The sequence below is a fragment of the Pristis pectinata genome, chromosome 23 (assembly GCF_009764475.1).
Source record: "Pristis pectinata isolate sPriPec2 chromosome 23, sPriPec2.1.pri, whole genome shotgun sequence".
Classification (NCBI taxonomy): Eukaryota; Metazoa; Chordata; class Chondrichthyes; order Rhinopristiformes; family Pristidae; genus Pristis; species Pristis pectinata.
Window position 1 is genome coordinate 11,384,148 of NC_067427.1, and position 15,893 is coordinate 11,400,040.

The following is a 15,893-nucleotide window of genomic DNA, read 5'->3' on the forward strand; positions in this document are numbered from 1 at the left end:
ATTTGCAGATGACACCACTGTTGGTAAAATCTCCGCTGGCGATGAGGAAGCGTACAGGAGTGAGATAGTTTGGCTGGTTGAGTGGTGTCACCACAACAACCTCGCACTCAGTGTCAGCAAAACCAAGGAATTGATTGTGGACTTCAGGAAGGGGAAGTCAGGAGAGAACACACCTGTCATCACTGAGGGGTCAGCGGTGGAAAGGGTGAGCAGCTTCAAGTTCCTGGGTGTTAACGTCTTGAAGGATCTATCCTGTGCCCAACACATTGATGCAATCACAAAGGAGGGACAGCAGCAGCTCTACTTTGTTAGGAACTTGAGAAGATTTGGTATGTCACCAAAGACTCTTGCAAATTTCTATAGATGTACGGTGGAGAGCATTCTGACTAGTTGCATCACAGCCCAGTGTGGAGGCTCCAATGCACAGGATCACAAAAGGCTGCAGAGGGTTGTAGACTTAGCCAAGCCAGCTCCATCACAGGCACAACCCTCCCCACCATCGAGGACGTCTTCAAGAAGGCAGCATCCGTCACTAAGGACCCTCACCATCCAGGACATGCCCTCTTCTCATTACTACCATTGAAGAGGAGGTACAGGAGCCTAAAGCCCCACACTCAACGATTTAGGAACAGCTTCTCTCCTCTGTTGTCAGATTTTTGAACAGTCCACGAACCCATGAACATTACTTCATTATTCCTTTTTTTGTGCACAATTTATTTATTTTGTAATTTATAGTAGTACATCTTTGCACTGTACTGCTGCCACAAAACAACAAATTTCGCAACATACAAGTCAGTGATAATAATTCTGATTCTGACCTCTTTTATTGAGGCCAACTTCGATTATATTTTCCTGATCAATATGAAGATTATTATTGTAATTGGGGTGCTTTTAGTATCTTTTACTGTAAAGATATACAAGATATTTGTTCAAAGTTTCTGTCACTTCCCATTAATAATTCCCCATTTCTATCCCCTGAGGAACAAATGTTTTAGTTTATTTACTCAATTCATTTTAATGTTCTTGTAAAACAAAACTCTTACTATCTGTTTTGGGTATTTCTTGATAGTTTGTGCTCATTTTCTCTTTTTCTCGTCATCCTTTTCTGGCCCAACTCTAATCTTTGCAGTATTGTTCTGATTGTCTATTCTTTTGGTTTGGTACTATTTTTAATTTCCTTAAGATCCTTTCTGTAGAATCTTTTATTTGTTGAGAATTATGAAATATTTCCTTAAATGTAATTTTCTTAATTTCCTTAAATGCACACCAATGCTTACTGCATTTATCAGGTCAGCTTCATACCTTTTGTAATTGATTTTTATTTAAGGTTATAATTTCTATCCCAGATTTCTCACTCTAAAACTAAATATGAAATTCCATTAGGTTAAGATTGTTGTTCGCCAGTGAATCTTCCTATCACATCGTTCATAAATCCTGTCTCGTTACCTTGACCAGATCTAAAGTAGCCCATTCCCAGGTTGTAGCCTGTGGGGATGAGAGCAGGAACTTCAGGAGAATGAGCTAACTGGGAGCAATGGGAGATTGGTAGATTGTAAAGGAGGAATGTAGGAATGGTGGGGCACAGTATAGTTTGGAGCATAGTTTCCGTTCTCCACATTGATGAGCTTGAGTCCAGAAGGCTGTATTGTCTGTTCAAATAGGAACTTGGAATGGGATGGGAATGAGGCATTAATTGCTATCCACATTGATAGTGATGGTGCAGGTGGGATTAAAAGATTCTGCTAAGGAAGTTTGACCATTTAAGGTCTAAATTAAAAAGAATGATCTTTGGATTGGTATCCAGACAACATACGAAGTGATTATACATCAATAAGATCAAAGAGCTGAATGCATGACTTGAAAGATTGGGGATAGGAGAAATGGCTTCCCATTCATGGGGTACTGGTACAGGTTTGAGAATATAGAAATGTTCTGTTGGGATTGTTTCACTTGAATCAGGCTGGATGTTTGATTGAATAGTTAGGATCTTACACTAAAATAGTTAGCGGTGAGAGTTAGAGGAAGGGCAAGGTAATATTGAAAGGTAGTGATATGGAGAACGATAACCAGTATATTACAAAAATTATACAGTATAAAAAATATGCACTTCCAAATGGAATTAGAGCGGTTTAAAAAAAAACAAATTTAAAATGCCCCTTATCTGCGTGCATCAATTGCCAAAACAAGGATGAATTGACACAAAGAAATAAACGGGTTTGATAGCCTGCAGAGACATGAATAAGAATGGGAAATTAATATTTGAGACTCCTATTCTATGTCTCTGTTTATAGAGCCCAGGATCTCGTGCTTCTCTTAACTACATTTTCAACCTGCCCTGCCACTTAATGGACAATGCACACATGTCTCAAGATCCCTTGGCTCTTGGATGCTGTTTAGAATTGTATCCTCTGAGTTATATTGCTTCTTCTCATTCTTTGTACCAAAATGTAACATTTTATATTTCTCAGCATTAAATTTCATCTATGACCCATCTGCCTGTTCCACCAGTCTCTATATATCTCCATGTCTCTTTCTATCCTACACTTAGCATTGACCTGTGTGAAATTCTACTGTTCATTTCCCTCTAGTAAGGAAAAACAAGCTTTGACTACTACCGTATCCTGCTGTCTAGCAAATTTTCCATCCATGCTGCCACAGACCCTATTATTCCATGGCCTTTGCCTTGATAACAAGCCTCTGATCTGTCATTTGGTGAAACACCTTTTGGAAATCCATCAATGCCACATTGAACTCATCTGTTCACCAAAAACTCCAAAGTTACTTCCGTCTCATTTGCTTGCATTCTCTGTATCCAAGTGACTGCTAATTCTGTCCCTGATTTTTGCTTCTAGAACTTTCCCAACACGGAGGTTAAACTGTCTGGCCTGTAGTTATTGGGCTTATTATTACATTTTTTAAAAGTAATTTTCCAGTCCTCATCTTGAATCTATAGATGTTTAGAAGATTATGATCAGGACTTGTACAATTTCTTTGCTTATTTTCCTCAATAATCTTAGATACATCCCATTTGGACCAGTTAGCTACTAAAGGGATTTATTTTTCCCAGGACCTTGATCATTTTTCAGCCCATCCAGAATCTCAGCTTCATTTTCCTTTTGAGAAGTTGATTATTACTATTTCCTGCCCTTTCTTTCCTTCATATATTTGCAGACATTGTTTGTCCGGGAAATCTTAGAGCTGATTCCAGGCCTTTTTTTAAAAAGCCCACTCTCTGTCATTACCACAACAGTGTAATCCCACTTGGTTAATCGCACGTGCAGCTCACCAAACCTACTTCATAAAACCAAAGATACCCGATCTCAATGTTTCCAGCCTTTTCTGCATGTTTTTCAGATTTACAGCATCTGCAGTTTTTTTTTAAATGTTTCAACCTTGTTTAATATCATCTGCATTGATGCATATGCACCTTGACCTTGTATTCAAAGTCTTGTCTAAAAACCTCATTGTGTTATTTATATCTTCAATCTTCTATCTTTTTTTCTCTTTTCCCTGCTTCCTTCCTGCCCTCATCACTCCAATAAATTAGGTAAACTATCCCACACAGCAGCACCTTACTTCCCCATTGAGCCTTTGCTCCCAGCTTTGAAGTGCAATCTGTCAGGCCTGTCCAGGTCGCACCTTTTGCAGAACTAGTCCCAAGGTCCCACGAGTTTTATCTGAAGATTACTACCTTTTGAGATCTCTTCCCTAACTTCTGAAAATCTGCCTACAGGACTTTTTGTCATTGGTACCAGAACCTGTAACTGTTCCCTCAGTTTCACCAAAATATTCTGCAGCTGCGCACTTCTATTCTTAATTCTGGGACCAAGAAGGCAGCATATCATCCTGGAATAGAGTCTGTAACCTCAAATACTTGTCTGATGTTGTAGCTGTTGAATTCCCTACAGTGGGGAGAAGAGGAGAGTGATTGTGATAGGGGATTTATCGGTTAGGGGAACAGACATGAGATTCTGTGGGCGAAAATAAGACTCCCAGATGGTATGTTGCCTCCAAGGTGCTAGGGTCAGAGATGTCTCTGATCGTGTCCACAGCATTCTTAAGGGGGAGGGTGAGCAGCCAGAAGCCATGGTACACATTGGTACCAATGACATAGCTGGGATAAGGGATGAAGTCCTGAAGAGTGAATATAGGGAGTTAGGAAGGAAGCTAAAAAGCAGGATCTCAAAGGTAGTAATTTCAGGATTGCTGCCTGTGCCACGCACCAGTGAGGATGAGAATAGGAAGATGTGGCAGATGAACGTGTGGCTGAAGAGTTGGTGCAGGAGTCAGAGTTTCAAACTTGTGGGTATTGACATCTCTTCTGAGGAAGGCATGACCTGTACTAAAGGGACGGGTTACACCTGAACTCGAGGGACCAATGTTCTTGTGGGCAGGTTTGCTAGAGCTGTTGGAGATGGTTTAAACTTGGTTGGCAGGGGGATGGGAACCAGAGTGTTGGGTCAGATGATGGAGCAGTTGGTGTAAAGGTAGATGCAATGTGCAGAGAAACTGTGAGGAAGGATTGGCAGTGGATAGAGGATAAATGCAGTCATTTGGATGCGTTGAAATATGTTTACTTTAGTGCAAGAAGTATTAAGAGAGAATAAGGGTAATGAGCTTCGAGCATGGATCAGTACATGGAATTATGATGAGGCCATTACAGAGACTTGGCTGTCGCAAGGGAGGGATTGGCTGCTTGATGTTCCAGGGTTTAGATGTTTCAAAAGGGATAGGGAGGGAGGTAAAAGGATGGGGGAGGGGAGAGTGGTATTGCTAATCAGGGATAGTATCACTGCTGCAGAATGGGAGGATGTCGTGGAGAGATCGTATACTGAGTCGGTGTGGGTGGAAGTCAGAAACAGGAAGGGAGCAATCACTCTATTGGGAATATTCTGTAGCACCTCCCCAAACAGCAACTGGACACTGAGGAGCAGATAAGTAGGCAGAATATGGAAAGGTGCAAAAATAACAGGGTTGTTGTCATGGGTGACTTCAGCTTCCCTAATCTTGATTGGCACCTCCTTAGTGCAAAAGGTTTAGATGGGGCCAAATTTGTTAGGTATCCAGGAAGGATTCCTGACACAGTATCTGGACAGTCTGACTAGAGCAGAGGCCATACTGGATCTAGTATTAGGCAATAAACCTGGTCAGGTGACAGACTTCTCGATCAGTGAGCATTTCGGAGGCAGTGACCATAACTCCCTGACCTTTAGCATAGCCATGGATAAGGATAGGAGCAGAAAGTATGGAGAAGTTTTTAATTGGGTGAGGGCTAATTACGATGGTATTAGGCAGGAACTTGGGAGTGTAAATTGGGAACAAATGCTCACGGGGAAATGCACAGCAGAAACGTGGAGACTGTTTAGGGAAGACTTGTGTGGGGTTCTGGATAGGTTTGTCCCACTGAGACAGGGAAAGGAAGGTAGGGTAAAGGAATCATGATTGACAAAAGAGGTGAAACATTTAGCCAAGAGAAACAAGGAAGCATACTTAAGGTTTAGGAAGCAAAAATCTTCAGGCTCTTGAGAATTATAAGGTAGCCAGGAAGGAGCTTAAGAAGGGACTTGGGAGAGCTAGAAGGGGACATGAGAAGGCCTTGGTGAGTAGGATTAAGGAAAACCCCAAGGTGGTTCTACATGAACGTGAAGCACAGGATGACGACTAGGGTGAGGGTAGGATCGCTCGGGGATAAAGGGGGAAATATGCCTGGAGGTGGAGAAGGTTGGGGAGGTCCTTGATGAATACTTTGCTTCAGTGTCCACCAGGGAGAGGAACTTGGGCAAATGTGAGGTCAGCGTAGAACGGGCTAATGTGCTGGAGCATGTTGAGATTAAGAAAGAGGCAGTGTTGGAGCTTCTGAAAAACATCAGAGTAAATTACTTCCCGGGGCCAGGTGGAATATACCCCAGGTTACTATGGCAAGTGAGGGAAGAGTTTGCTGGGGTGTTGATGAACTTTGTGCCCTTCCTGGCCACAGGAGTGGTACCAGCGGATTGGAGGATGGCAAATGTCCTTCCGTTGTTCAAGAAAGGTAATAAGGATAATTCTGGGAATTTATAGACAAGCGAGTCTTGCATCAGTGGTGGGCAAACTATTGGAGAGAATTGATGAAGGTAGAGCAGTGGATGTGGTGTATGTGGATTTTAGTAAGGCGTTTGACAAGGTTCCCCATGGTAGGCTCATCCAGAAAGTCATGAGGCATGGGATCCATGGAAACTTGGTTGTGTGGATTTGGAATTGGCTTGCCCACAGAAGGCAGAGGGTGACGTATTCTGCCTAGAGGTTGTGATGAGTGGTGTTCTGCAGGGATCTGTTCTGGGACCCCTACTCTTCGTGAATTTCATAAATGACTTGGATGAGGAAGTGGAAGGGTGGGTTAGTAAGTTTGCAGATGACACGAAGGTTGGTGGTGTTGTGGATAGTGTAGAAGGTTGTCATAGGTTACAATGGGACATAGACAAATGGGTAAGGTTCCAAGATTTAGATCCAACAACAATGATATACCAGTGATTATATCCACAAGTCAGAATGGTGTGCAGTTAAACCTACGTTCTAACTGTTGCTTCCTTGATCTTTCTCTTTCCTCATCATGCTCTCATCTTGGTTCTGGGTGCCTTCTGGGGGGGGGGGGGGGGGGGCGGGGGGGGTGGGTGGAAGTCTTTTCCTCCAACAGTACTCCAGATCTCTATACCAGTTAGAGAGCAAGATGCCCTGGATCTTCTGAAATGTGTGCCTGCTCTTGTTTTGTCTATTTCTTCTTGACTTGTAGAGTTGCAGATAGATGACTGCCTGTTGAAATACTCAAGCTTCAAAACATTAATCTGTGTGGAGATACCACAGTGATGTCAGTGGCTGAGAAAACTTCCTTTATCTGTGGTTGTCCGGGACAGAAAAATGTCCTGGAGTTCCCACATGGCTAAGGATGTTCACTTCATGGGTCAGAGGTGTCTTCTCATACCTCTATTTATTAAATTAACTCAATTAAAATAAATAAAATTTTATTGCTATTAAATTTGTTTTATTTAGCCTGAGTAATTTCCCAGTTCTCTGTTTCAACAAAATGCTTGTTTAAATTCAACAGGGATCTGTCTTCTGTGCTCCTCTTACTCAACTAATGGCATCCCTTGCAAATCCTGCTGCAATCTTGTGCCTCTGGCTGTAGCTCCATTAATGCTCTTGGCAACCCTGTTAGGCTACACGCAGAGAGACATTAAGAACCCTTGCAGTCGGAATTGAGCTCCTTACCCCATTTCATTGGAAGACTAAACTGTTCTGCACACAAAATATTGCTCACTTTTGAAATTGTCTTTTCAAAATACCTAAAAGCAATACTGCATGCATTAGGTTTAAGTATATTTTTTTCTTGCGGACCTTGCTCCTACCATTGCTTGTGATATGTCCTCTCCTGTAGTGAATTCCAAACATGCAGAAACCTGTTGTTGAAAGCTGCATTTTTCCCTCTGCTTCAGTGAATGAGATCATTATCTTGATTTTCAAATCCCTCTATGGCTTTACTTATGAATCCCTGCCAGCTTGAATGTTATTGCTCAAGTTCTCTACTTCAGCTCGCTCTATCTACTTGAGTTGAACGCAGAATTGCAGATTCCTATCGGATACTTTTGGGGCTGAATTGAACTTGCAACCCAGGTCCAGTTCATTGCAGGACAAAGCTTTTCCATGCGGCAAGTGTGCTCACTTATGTCATTTTATCTTTTCCCTCTGTCCTTCCTATCTTCACATCATTTTATTGGCTCCTTTTGCTTTCTCTGCCCCAACTTTGCTTTTCCAATTTTTCTTTCCTGCCTGGTAGCTATCCCTAATTCCTCATCTAAATCTGCCTCTCAAGCTTTTCGCCTTTTAAGGTCCTCTTTAAAATCTTTGATCAACATTATCAATCTCCTTTTCTAAAGTCATTCTTGGCTTGCTGTCAGTTTTTGTCTGAATATGTACCTTTAAGATTCTTTGGGGTCTTTTTCTTTAATGTGTGACCTAAGTAGATAGTCATTGGTTTAATTGGTTTGGCACAACATATGGGTCAAAGGACCTGTCCTGTGCTGTACTGTTCTATGTTCCATGTCCTAGAAAGTTGAGCATGCTGTTGTGCAATATTGAGGGACTGCTACACTGAAATATTCCGCTCTTGGGAAAATAACAAAACCAAGGCCTTTCCTGTTCTTGTGAATGTAAAAGATCCCATGCTACAATTTCTGAGGTACTAGGGCGGTTCCCCCTGATGTCCTAGCAAATGTTTATCCCTCAGACGACATAGCTAAAAAAACAAATGATCTTGTCAGTGACATTACTGATTTTGTGACTTTGTGCATAAATTGGCTACTGCATTTCCTACATTCAGTGTTGTAAAAGCAGTTCAGTAGCTCTTTGAAATGTTCTTGAAGGGATGTGAAAGGAGCTAGCCAAGTATTTTTTTAAGATGATTGCTCAACTTGCACTGTTTTCTGGGCTGTTTAATTGGATGATATTGCATTGTTATTTGTACTTGTATGAATGAATAATGTTTGAATTCCTTACTGCTTGTTTTAATGTCCACATAGAATCTCAACCATAAGTGAAAATTAAGTGTCAAAAGTAGCAGTGTCATGAATTAGGCAACAGTTTTTCACTCTTGCTTTAATAGTGAATTGATTTTGTGAAAATACTAAGACTTTTCAAAACAGATTCTTGGAGAATAGAAAATCTTGGCTTGCTCATTTGTTAATGGGTAGATGCAATTGCTGATGAAAACAGCATTCGTGATGATCAGCCACTCAAGCTTTGACCCATCAGGCCCAGTCTGGAAACGTACAAATGTAGCACATGAATGTAAAAAAATATGCACTTTCCTTTGAACCCACGTATTTAAGTTTTTCTTTCTGTTTGTGAAAGTATTATTTAAAATGTGCAAAGAGGATTGGATTGTGAAATCTTAAAACATTTTCCTTTCACTATTAGAATCAGCACTTGAATGTATTCCTGGCTGAGATTCCCCTCGAGCAGTTTTAAGCTTCTCTAGTACATGAAATTTGGCTATGAATGGCTCTCAATTGAGTACTTGGAAGTGGCACAGGGAAATAAAAATACACATTGTTGCATGTTACAATAGTGAAAGCCCCTATTGTTGGATCAATATAAGTGAGTTTTATTCAAGTTTACTTGCCTTGATTGTACTTGATATTACAATTTTTCACCAGCTTCAGTGCTCATTTGAATAAACTATTACAGGACACAAATCAACATGAACAAAGTGATAGTGCATTTATGGACTGAAGCAATTGATTTATTTTGCTAAAAGTTATGCAATTTGGGGTTTTCCAATTAATGTTGAATCTTGTCAGGCTGGGGATGATCGAAACTGACTGTGTATGAATTGGTAATTGTTAGTTATTTTTGAAAAAATAGTTTAGCCAAATGAATGTAGTTTATAGGTAATTGATTAAAAAAAAAGAAAATGAAACTACATTAAGGATGGTTTTAATGAGAACAATTGTTAATTGGGTAGGCACTTTTCATGGAAACGGTGATGAGCGAGCAGTAAAGCAACTTTGAAGGTACGAGTTTTTTTTATTTTATGCTTTTTGAAGCAAAGCAAAATGCATATTAGTTAAATGACTGTCTGGAAGTGAAAAGGTTGTAGTCAAGCTTTTTTTAAAAAAATAGAAATGTGACATAAAGGCTGAGAGAATTTTCCTATTGGGATGGGGTAAAGGTTGTTGTAGAATTTTTAAAAGTACAAAATTCATCAATGTTTAAATCAGGCATGTGGAGTCAGTAACTGACTCAGGATTGAGTTTTATGCAGTGTTTTGTGGAGCAGAAGATGTGAGTTATGCTGGATTATTTAAATCCTGGAGGAAGGAAAATGCTCAGTGGATTGATCCATTAAGATGATGAATGGTTTGTTCCATTAAAATAACCATAGTTTTAGCACATATCTGATGTTTCGTACTTTTTTGGATTTAAAGGCAAAACTAGTTGGTTCTTCAGTTTGGAAGAAGATATTCAGTTTGGATTTCTTCATGGGTTTCTGTTGGTAAAAAGAGCTTGCAGATTGGTAACCTTCTAGATAGAAATGCACATCATAACAGTCAGTGTCTGTGGCAAAAAGATGAGCCTTTCATATGCAATGCTTCATCAGAGCTATGTCTAATGAAGGGCTGTATAACTCCTCAGCAGATGCTACCTGGCATGTTATGTATTTGCACTATTTTCTGGATTGTAGCTTGGGGGGCAAATATGACATTATTCTTTCTCCTCTGTTTTTCAGCTCTGCCATCACATCCTGTTTAAATCAGGTATACCAAAGCCTGGCCAATCTGATTCGCTGGTCTGATCGGGTAATGCTAGAAGGTGTGAATCTAGATGAAAAAGAAATGATTAATGCAATGATTAAGGCAGTGCTCGATGGAGTGAAGGTATGTAAATTGAAAATAAATAAATCTGAGTACCTAAACCTTTGGTGTGGGTTCCATATTACACTTTATGGAGAAGTGGGAGTAGAAGTCTGCCACTATTTGAATCTCCATGCCATCAAAGGACTTCCTCTCCAGAGTATTTCTGCACTTGTTCCATACATACCATAGAACCATAGAATGATATGGCACAATACAGGTTCTTCTGCCCACCATGTTGTGCCACCCTTCAAACCACACCTAAGACTATCTAACCCCTTCCTCCCACATATCCCTCTAACTTAAATTCCTCCCTATGCTTATCTAACAATCTCTTGAACTTGTCCAATGTATCAGCCTCCACCACCACCCCAGGCAGCGCATTCCATGCACCAACCACTCTCTGGGTGAAAAACCTCCCTCTGACATCACCCTTGAACTTCCCACCCAACACCTTAAAGCCATGTCCTCTTGTTTTGAGCATTGGCACCCTGGGAAAGAGGCACTGGCTGTCCACTCTATCTATTCCTCTCAATATCTTGTATACCTCTATCATGTCTCCCCTCATCCTCCTTCTCTCCAATGAGAACAGCCCTAGCTCCTTTAGTCTCTGCTCATAATCCATACTCTCTAATCTAGGCAGCATCCTGGTAAATCTCCTCTGCACCCTTTCCAATGTCTCCACATCCTTCCTATAATGAGGCGACCAGAACTGGAGACAGTACTCCAAGTGTGGCCTAACCAGAGTTTTGTAAAGCTGCATCATCACTTCACGGCTCTTAAACTCGATCCCCCAATTTATGAAAGCTAACATCCCATAAGCTTTCTTAACTACCCTATCCACCTGCGAGGCGACTTTCAGTGATCTGTGGATATGAACCCCCAGATCCCTCTGCTCCTCCACACTGTCCAGAATCCTGCCATTTACCTTGTACTCTGCCTTGGAGTTTGTCCTTCCAAAGTGTACTACCTCACACTTCTCTGGATTGAACTCCATCTGCCACTTGTCAGCCCAGATCTGCATCCTATCAATATCCCTCTGCAAGCTTCTACAGCCCTCCACACTATCCACAACACCACCAATCTTTGTGTCATCTGCAAACTTGCTAACCCAGCCTTCCACCCCCTCATCTAAGTCATTAATAAATATCACAAAAAGTAGAAGTCCCAGAACCGATCCCTGTGGGACACCACTAATCACAGCCCTCCAATCCGAATGCACTCCCTCCACTACAACCCTCTGCTTTCTACGGGCATGATTGCCTTCACTTCCCTTTGGAGAAATACCTGATCTCAGATTGGCAGTTCCCAAAGCAGCAGTATTGAGCATTTATTGCATGAATTATGAGTGGAAACACTTCAGTTTTCATTTTCATCTATAGGAAAGCTTGTAGTCTCAATTTTAAATGCTTTGAGATAAACATTATCTTAATGTGTAATATTCATAAGTTGTAAACATTTAAGATTTCCCATTTAACCTAGAATTAATAAAATAGGATTACTCACTTCTCACTTTGATTTTCTAGTTAAAAAGATCCAGTTCTAATGCAGGGTTTTCAATCTGATACGTTAACGTTTTCTCTTCCCACAAATGCTGCCTGAACTGTTTTTTTTCCAGCATTTTCTGTTCTTATTTCAGATTTCCAGAATCTGCAGTTTTCTTTAATTTTCATAAGATTTTGTAAATTTTGTTGCTTCAATGGAATGCAAGTCAAAAACAAAACCTGCAGATGCTGGAAATCTGAAACAACACCACGATGCTGGAAATCTGAAACAACACCACAATGCTGGGCAAACTCAGCAGATTAGGCAGCCACTATGCAAAGAGGAATGGAGTTAACGGGTTGAAGATCCTTGGTCAGAACTGGGAAAGAAGAAAAAGTTAGTTTTGAGTTGCACCGAAAGTAGTATTGAGCTTTGATTAAAACCTTATTGAAGACAAGAGGGGGAAAATGGAAATCACTGAGAACGAACAAGACAAATGAGATGGACAGAAATCCCACCAGAGAGCAGAGGAGAAATTCAAGAGTTGAGTTTTATTAACATATTAACAAAGTCCAAATAATAGCAAGGTTTAAAAATAATGTTAATAGGAACTAAATTTGTTGCTTCATATTTCCAGCGTCTGCAGTTTTTTCTTGATTTCTCATTTACCATTAAATTCATTTCCAGTAGTGCTGACCTTGAAGTTCTCCTTTGCTCACCACAATTTTCGTTTATTCTCTTTTGACTTATTCATCATCATTGGTTTGAACAAAACTCAATCCATCCCTCCATTCCTCAATCCACTTTCTCTGCAGCTTGAAACTAACATCTTTCTGTCTTCCCCAATACTGACAAAGAGGCTTTGACATGAAATTTTACACCTCTCTCTTTCCACAGATGCTGACTGACCTCCGTTTCTCCAACATTTTCATACTTTGGTTTCAACAGCATAGCATTTTTAAGTCCAATTCTTCTGGCAGTCTGTTTATTTCCAACTTGATCAATGTGTTCTCTTTGAAATAGTAAACGAATTGTGATCAATTAGCAAAGTGAACTGACCTAAATGTTTAAGTCAGCATAAATTTAGTTCTGTTGGGGATTGAATATTGCAAATGCTATGGTACTTAAACTCTTTCTGCCAGATAGCATTCCAGGTTGTGTCCATATTGACTAGGTTGAGTTTTATTAACATTTTAATGAAGTGCAAATAATAGCGAAGATCAAAAATAATGTTAATAGGAACTAAATTTGTTGCTCTTGTAACTAGCAACTTTGTTCCTTGTGAAGAAATATAAAATTTTGGCACTGATTTGTCTGTAACTGTTTCATGTGGATCAACTTGAGATCGAGGTTCCATTCAATAGTTGGAGGTTTTAGAAGATTGCAGTTTAAAGTATGAGCAATAACTATCAAATATTTTAGAAGCTGGCTTTCATTTATAAGTACAGTCCACCTTTGTTGCAGAGAGATGAAAGTAGACCTCGCGTGACATCCTAAATGGAGGGAGGCACTATTTTTGTCCTGGATTTGTCTGGTTTTGATATCACAAGATGAAAAGTATCTTGGATCTGACCAACAGATATTTTCTGAACAAAATTCATTAACTATGCATGCTATAGGAATGTTGAACCTCAGTTTGGTTCATCAACTTTAGAGTATTTCAGTGATTTTTTTTTCTCTCATGTTGTTACAGCTGAGCTAATTTTAAAAATTGGTTTCTTTCACTTACTGGTGGAACTTTGAAACTGTCATGCATGCTTTCTGGAAAACAATTGCTAAAATTTTTTGACTCATGGTTGCTGCTGAAGATAACCTGCGGTGAAAGGGCATGAGGCTCATTAATCACATTTCAGCCTTTCACCAGATGTGTCTTTTCACCAGACATGTCCAGGGACTTTAGTATCTCTTCCATGTGAGGCAAAGATTCACGTGGACCTCTTCCAATCTCATCTATTGCTTTCGGTGCTCTCGATGTGGCCCCATCTACATTGATGAGACCAAGCACAGACCAGATGACTGTTTTACAGCTTGAGCTTGCAGTTGCATGTCATTCAACTCCCCATTCCTATCCCCACACCAAACTGTCTGCCCTCTGTCTTTTCCACTCACAGTGAGGCCCAACGCAAACTAGAAGAATATTTTTTTTCTATTTGGGTAACCTACAACCCAATGCTGTGAACATTGATTTTCCAGTGTCAGGTAACCCATACCCTCCTTTGTTCCTTTCCCATTTCTATTGGTCCACCTAGGTTCTCTCTCCCATTGTTCACCTTTTCTTTCCCCTCCCCCCAGCGTTCCACTAACTAGATTTGTTAGCCTCCCCCACCTCGTTCCATCTGCCCATTTTCCCCCCCCACATCACTTGGTTCTACCTATCACCTACCAGTCCCTTTATTATCCCTCCCTCTCACTTCTATAATGGCTATCTTCCCTCCTACACTCTCAGTTCTGATGCAGGGTCTTGACCTGAAACATTGATCATTACTATGCCATCACAAATGCTACTCAACTTTGAGTTCCTCCAGAGGTTTGTTTATTGCTCCAGATACCAGCATCCCTCGGTCTTGTGTCTTCAAGTCTTTCTCTGTTGCAGTTTTATCAGCTATTTAGAAAATGTTTTACTCATTCTGTTTTACCATATTAGGTAGCTCTTTTGATACAATCTTGATTTTTATGTACCTCAAGGTTGCATAATGTTCTTAAGTTACTGTATCAGTCACACATTGTTTGACTTGTTGCTTTTGTAAAGGACCTTGTGAAACTGACAATAGAGAAGCAAGAACAGCCATCCCCCACCTCTCCAGTGAAACCCACCCAGCCAACATCTAAAACTGACAGGTAAGAAGAATTATTTCAAGGTATAAATAATACTATGTAAATCTGTAACAAATTGAATCTTGTTTTTCAGTGTAAATTGAAAGATCAGTAGGTCATTGCTGTGAAAAATCTGAAATGCGAATTATTATTTTATCCTTCATACCTTAGTGAAAATGCCACTTTGGGATTGCTGTATAAATGCAAGTTGCTGTTTGCAAGCAAAATGGTATTTTTTGAATACATGTTTTAGAAATATTTTTAAAATAATGGTACTCTGAGAATTTTGACGTCACTACAGGTAAAATATACATGGTATTTTTGAGGATCAGTTGTCTGACCAGTTGCATTTCACAAATATTTTCAAAATTTTCTTCTCTTTTCTTATCCACACCTCGAGTTGTAAAATATTCCATAATTTTCAAGTATTGGAGAAATACACAAAATTGAGAGTGAACCAAATGAGTATTTTTGTTTTTTCAGAAATACTTGCCCATTGCTCAAACTGATATAAAACATGTGGTTTTGCATAGTTTTATAATTGATAGAAGTTTTGAAATTATTTCCCAATTATTTTTCTTTGTTATGCAGTTTGGCTCATTATACTAGCCTGAGTCAGATCTCCTCTGGTTTGTTCTTTCAATGATTTCTCTTCTGACCCTTTCTAGTTTTACTCACCTGCCCCCAGTTTTTTTCATCTTTTTCTAATATCCTGAATCTTTCCTCTTAATAGTTAGAGATTGTAGACAATAAAATAACACAAATGATAATGCAAAACTGATGTTATTAGCTTTTTTAAAATTGTTATTGGTTCATGGGTAATATGAGCAAGGCAATACCATCCCTCCTGCATAGATCCAAAGTTCATTTGCCCACTATAGATGACTGATGGTAGTTGGTGGAAAAATATTTGGTACGTTTCTGAAACTTGTGAAAAGGAACCTTGAGTGGTGAAGTCCAGCTCTGCTTGTATGTCTGTTAGTCACTAGAGACTCAATTTAAACATTTCTACAACATGTCTGACCTTTTCTGGGTCTGAATCCTTCCTTGTAGATCAATAAGTGTTTTGTATAAGCTACCAAATGAGAATACTGCTCATGACCATTAATTCTAATCCATAATAATGGCAGACTGGCAGTTTTTAATCATTAACTAGTGTAAGATTGCAGATTACCTGATTCATTAAGTTTAATTTCATAACACTATGGAA

General features: G+C 39.8%; 1 protein-coding gene across 13 annotated transcripts in view; it reads left to right on the top strand.

Moving 5' to 3' along the window:
* Positions 1 to 15,893, top strand: part of LOC127581994 (rap guanine nucleotide exchange factor 1-like) — a 149,671-nt gene that overhangs the window by 56,876 nt on the left and 76,902 nt on the right. For all 13 annotated transcript variants that reach the window (XM_052036882.1, XM_052036884.1, XM_052036885.1 and 10 more), the window contains exons 4-5: positions 10,261 to 10,408; positions 14,619 to 14,707. In XM_052036882.1, coding sequence (XP_051892842.1) covers positions 10,261 to 10,408; positions 14,619 to 14,707 — 237 coding nt within the window. The remainder of the gene's footprint in view (positions 1 to 10,260; positions 10,409 to 14,618; positions 14,708 to 15,893) is intronic.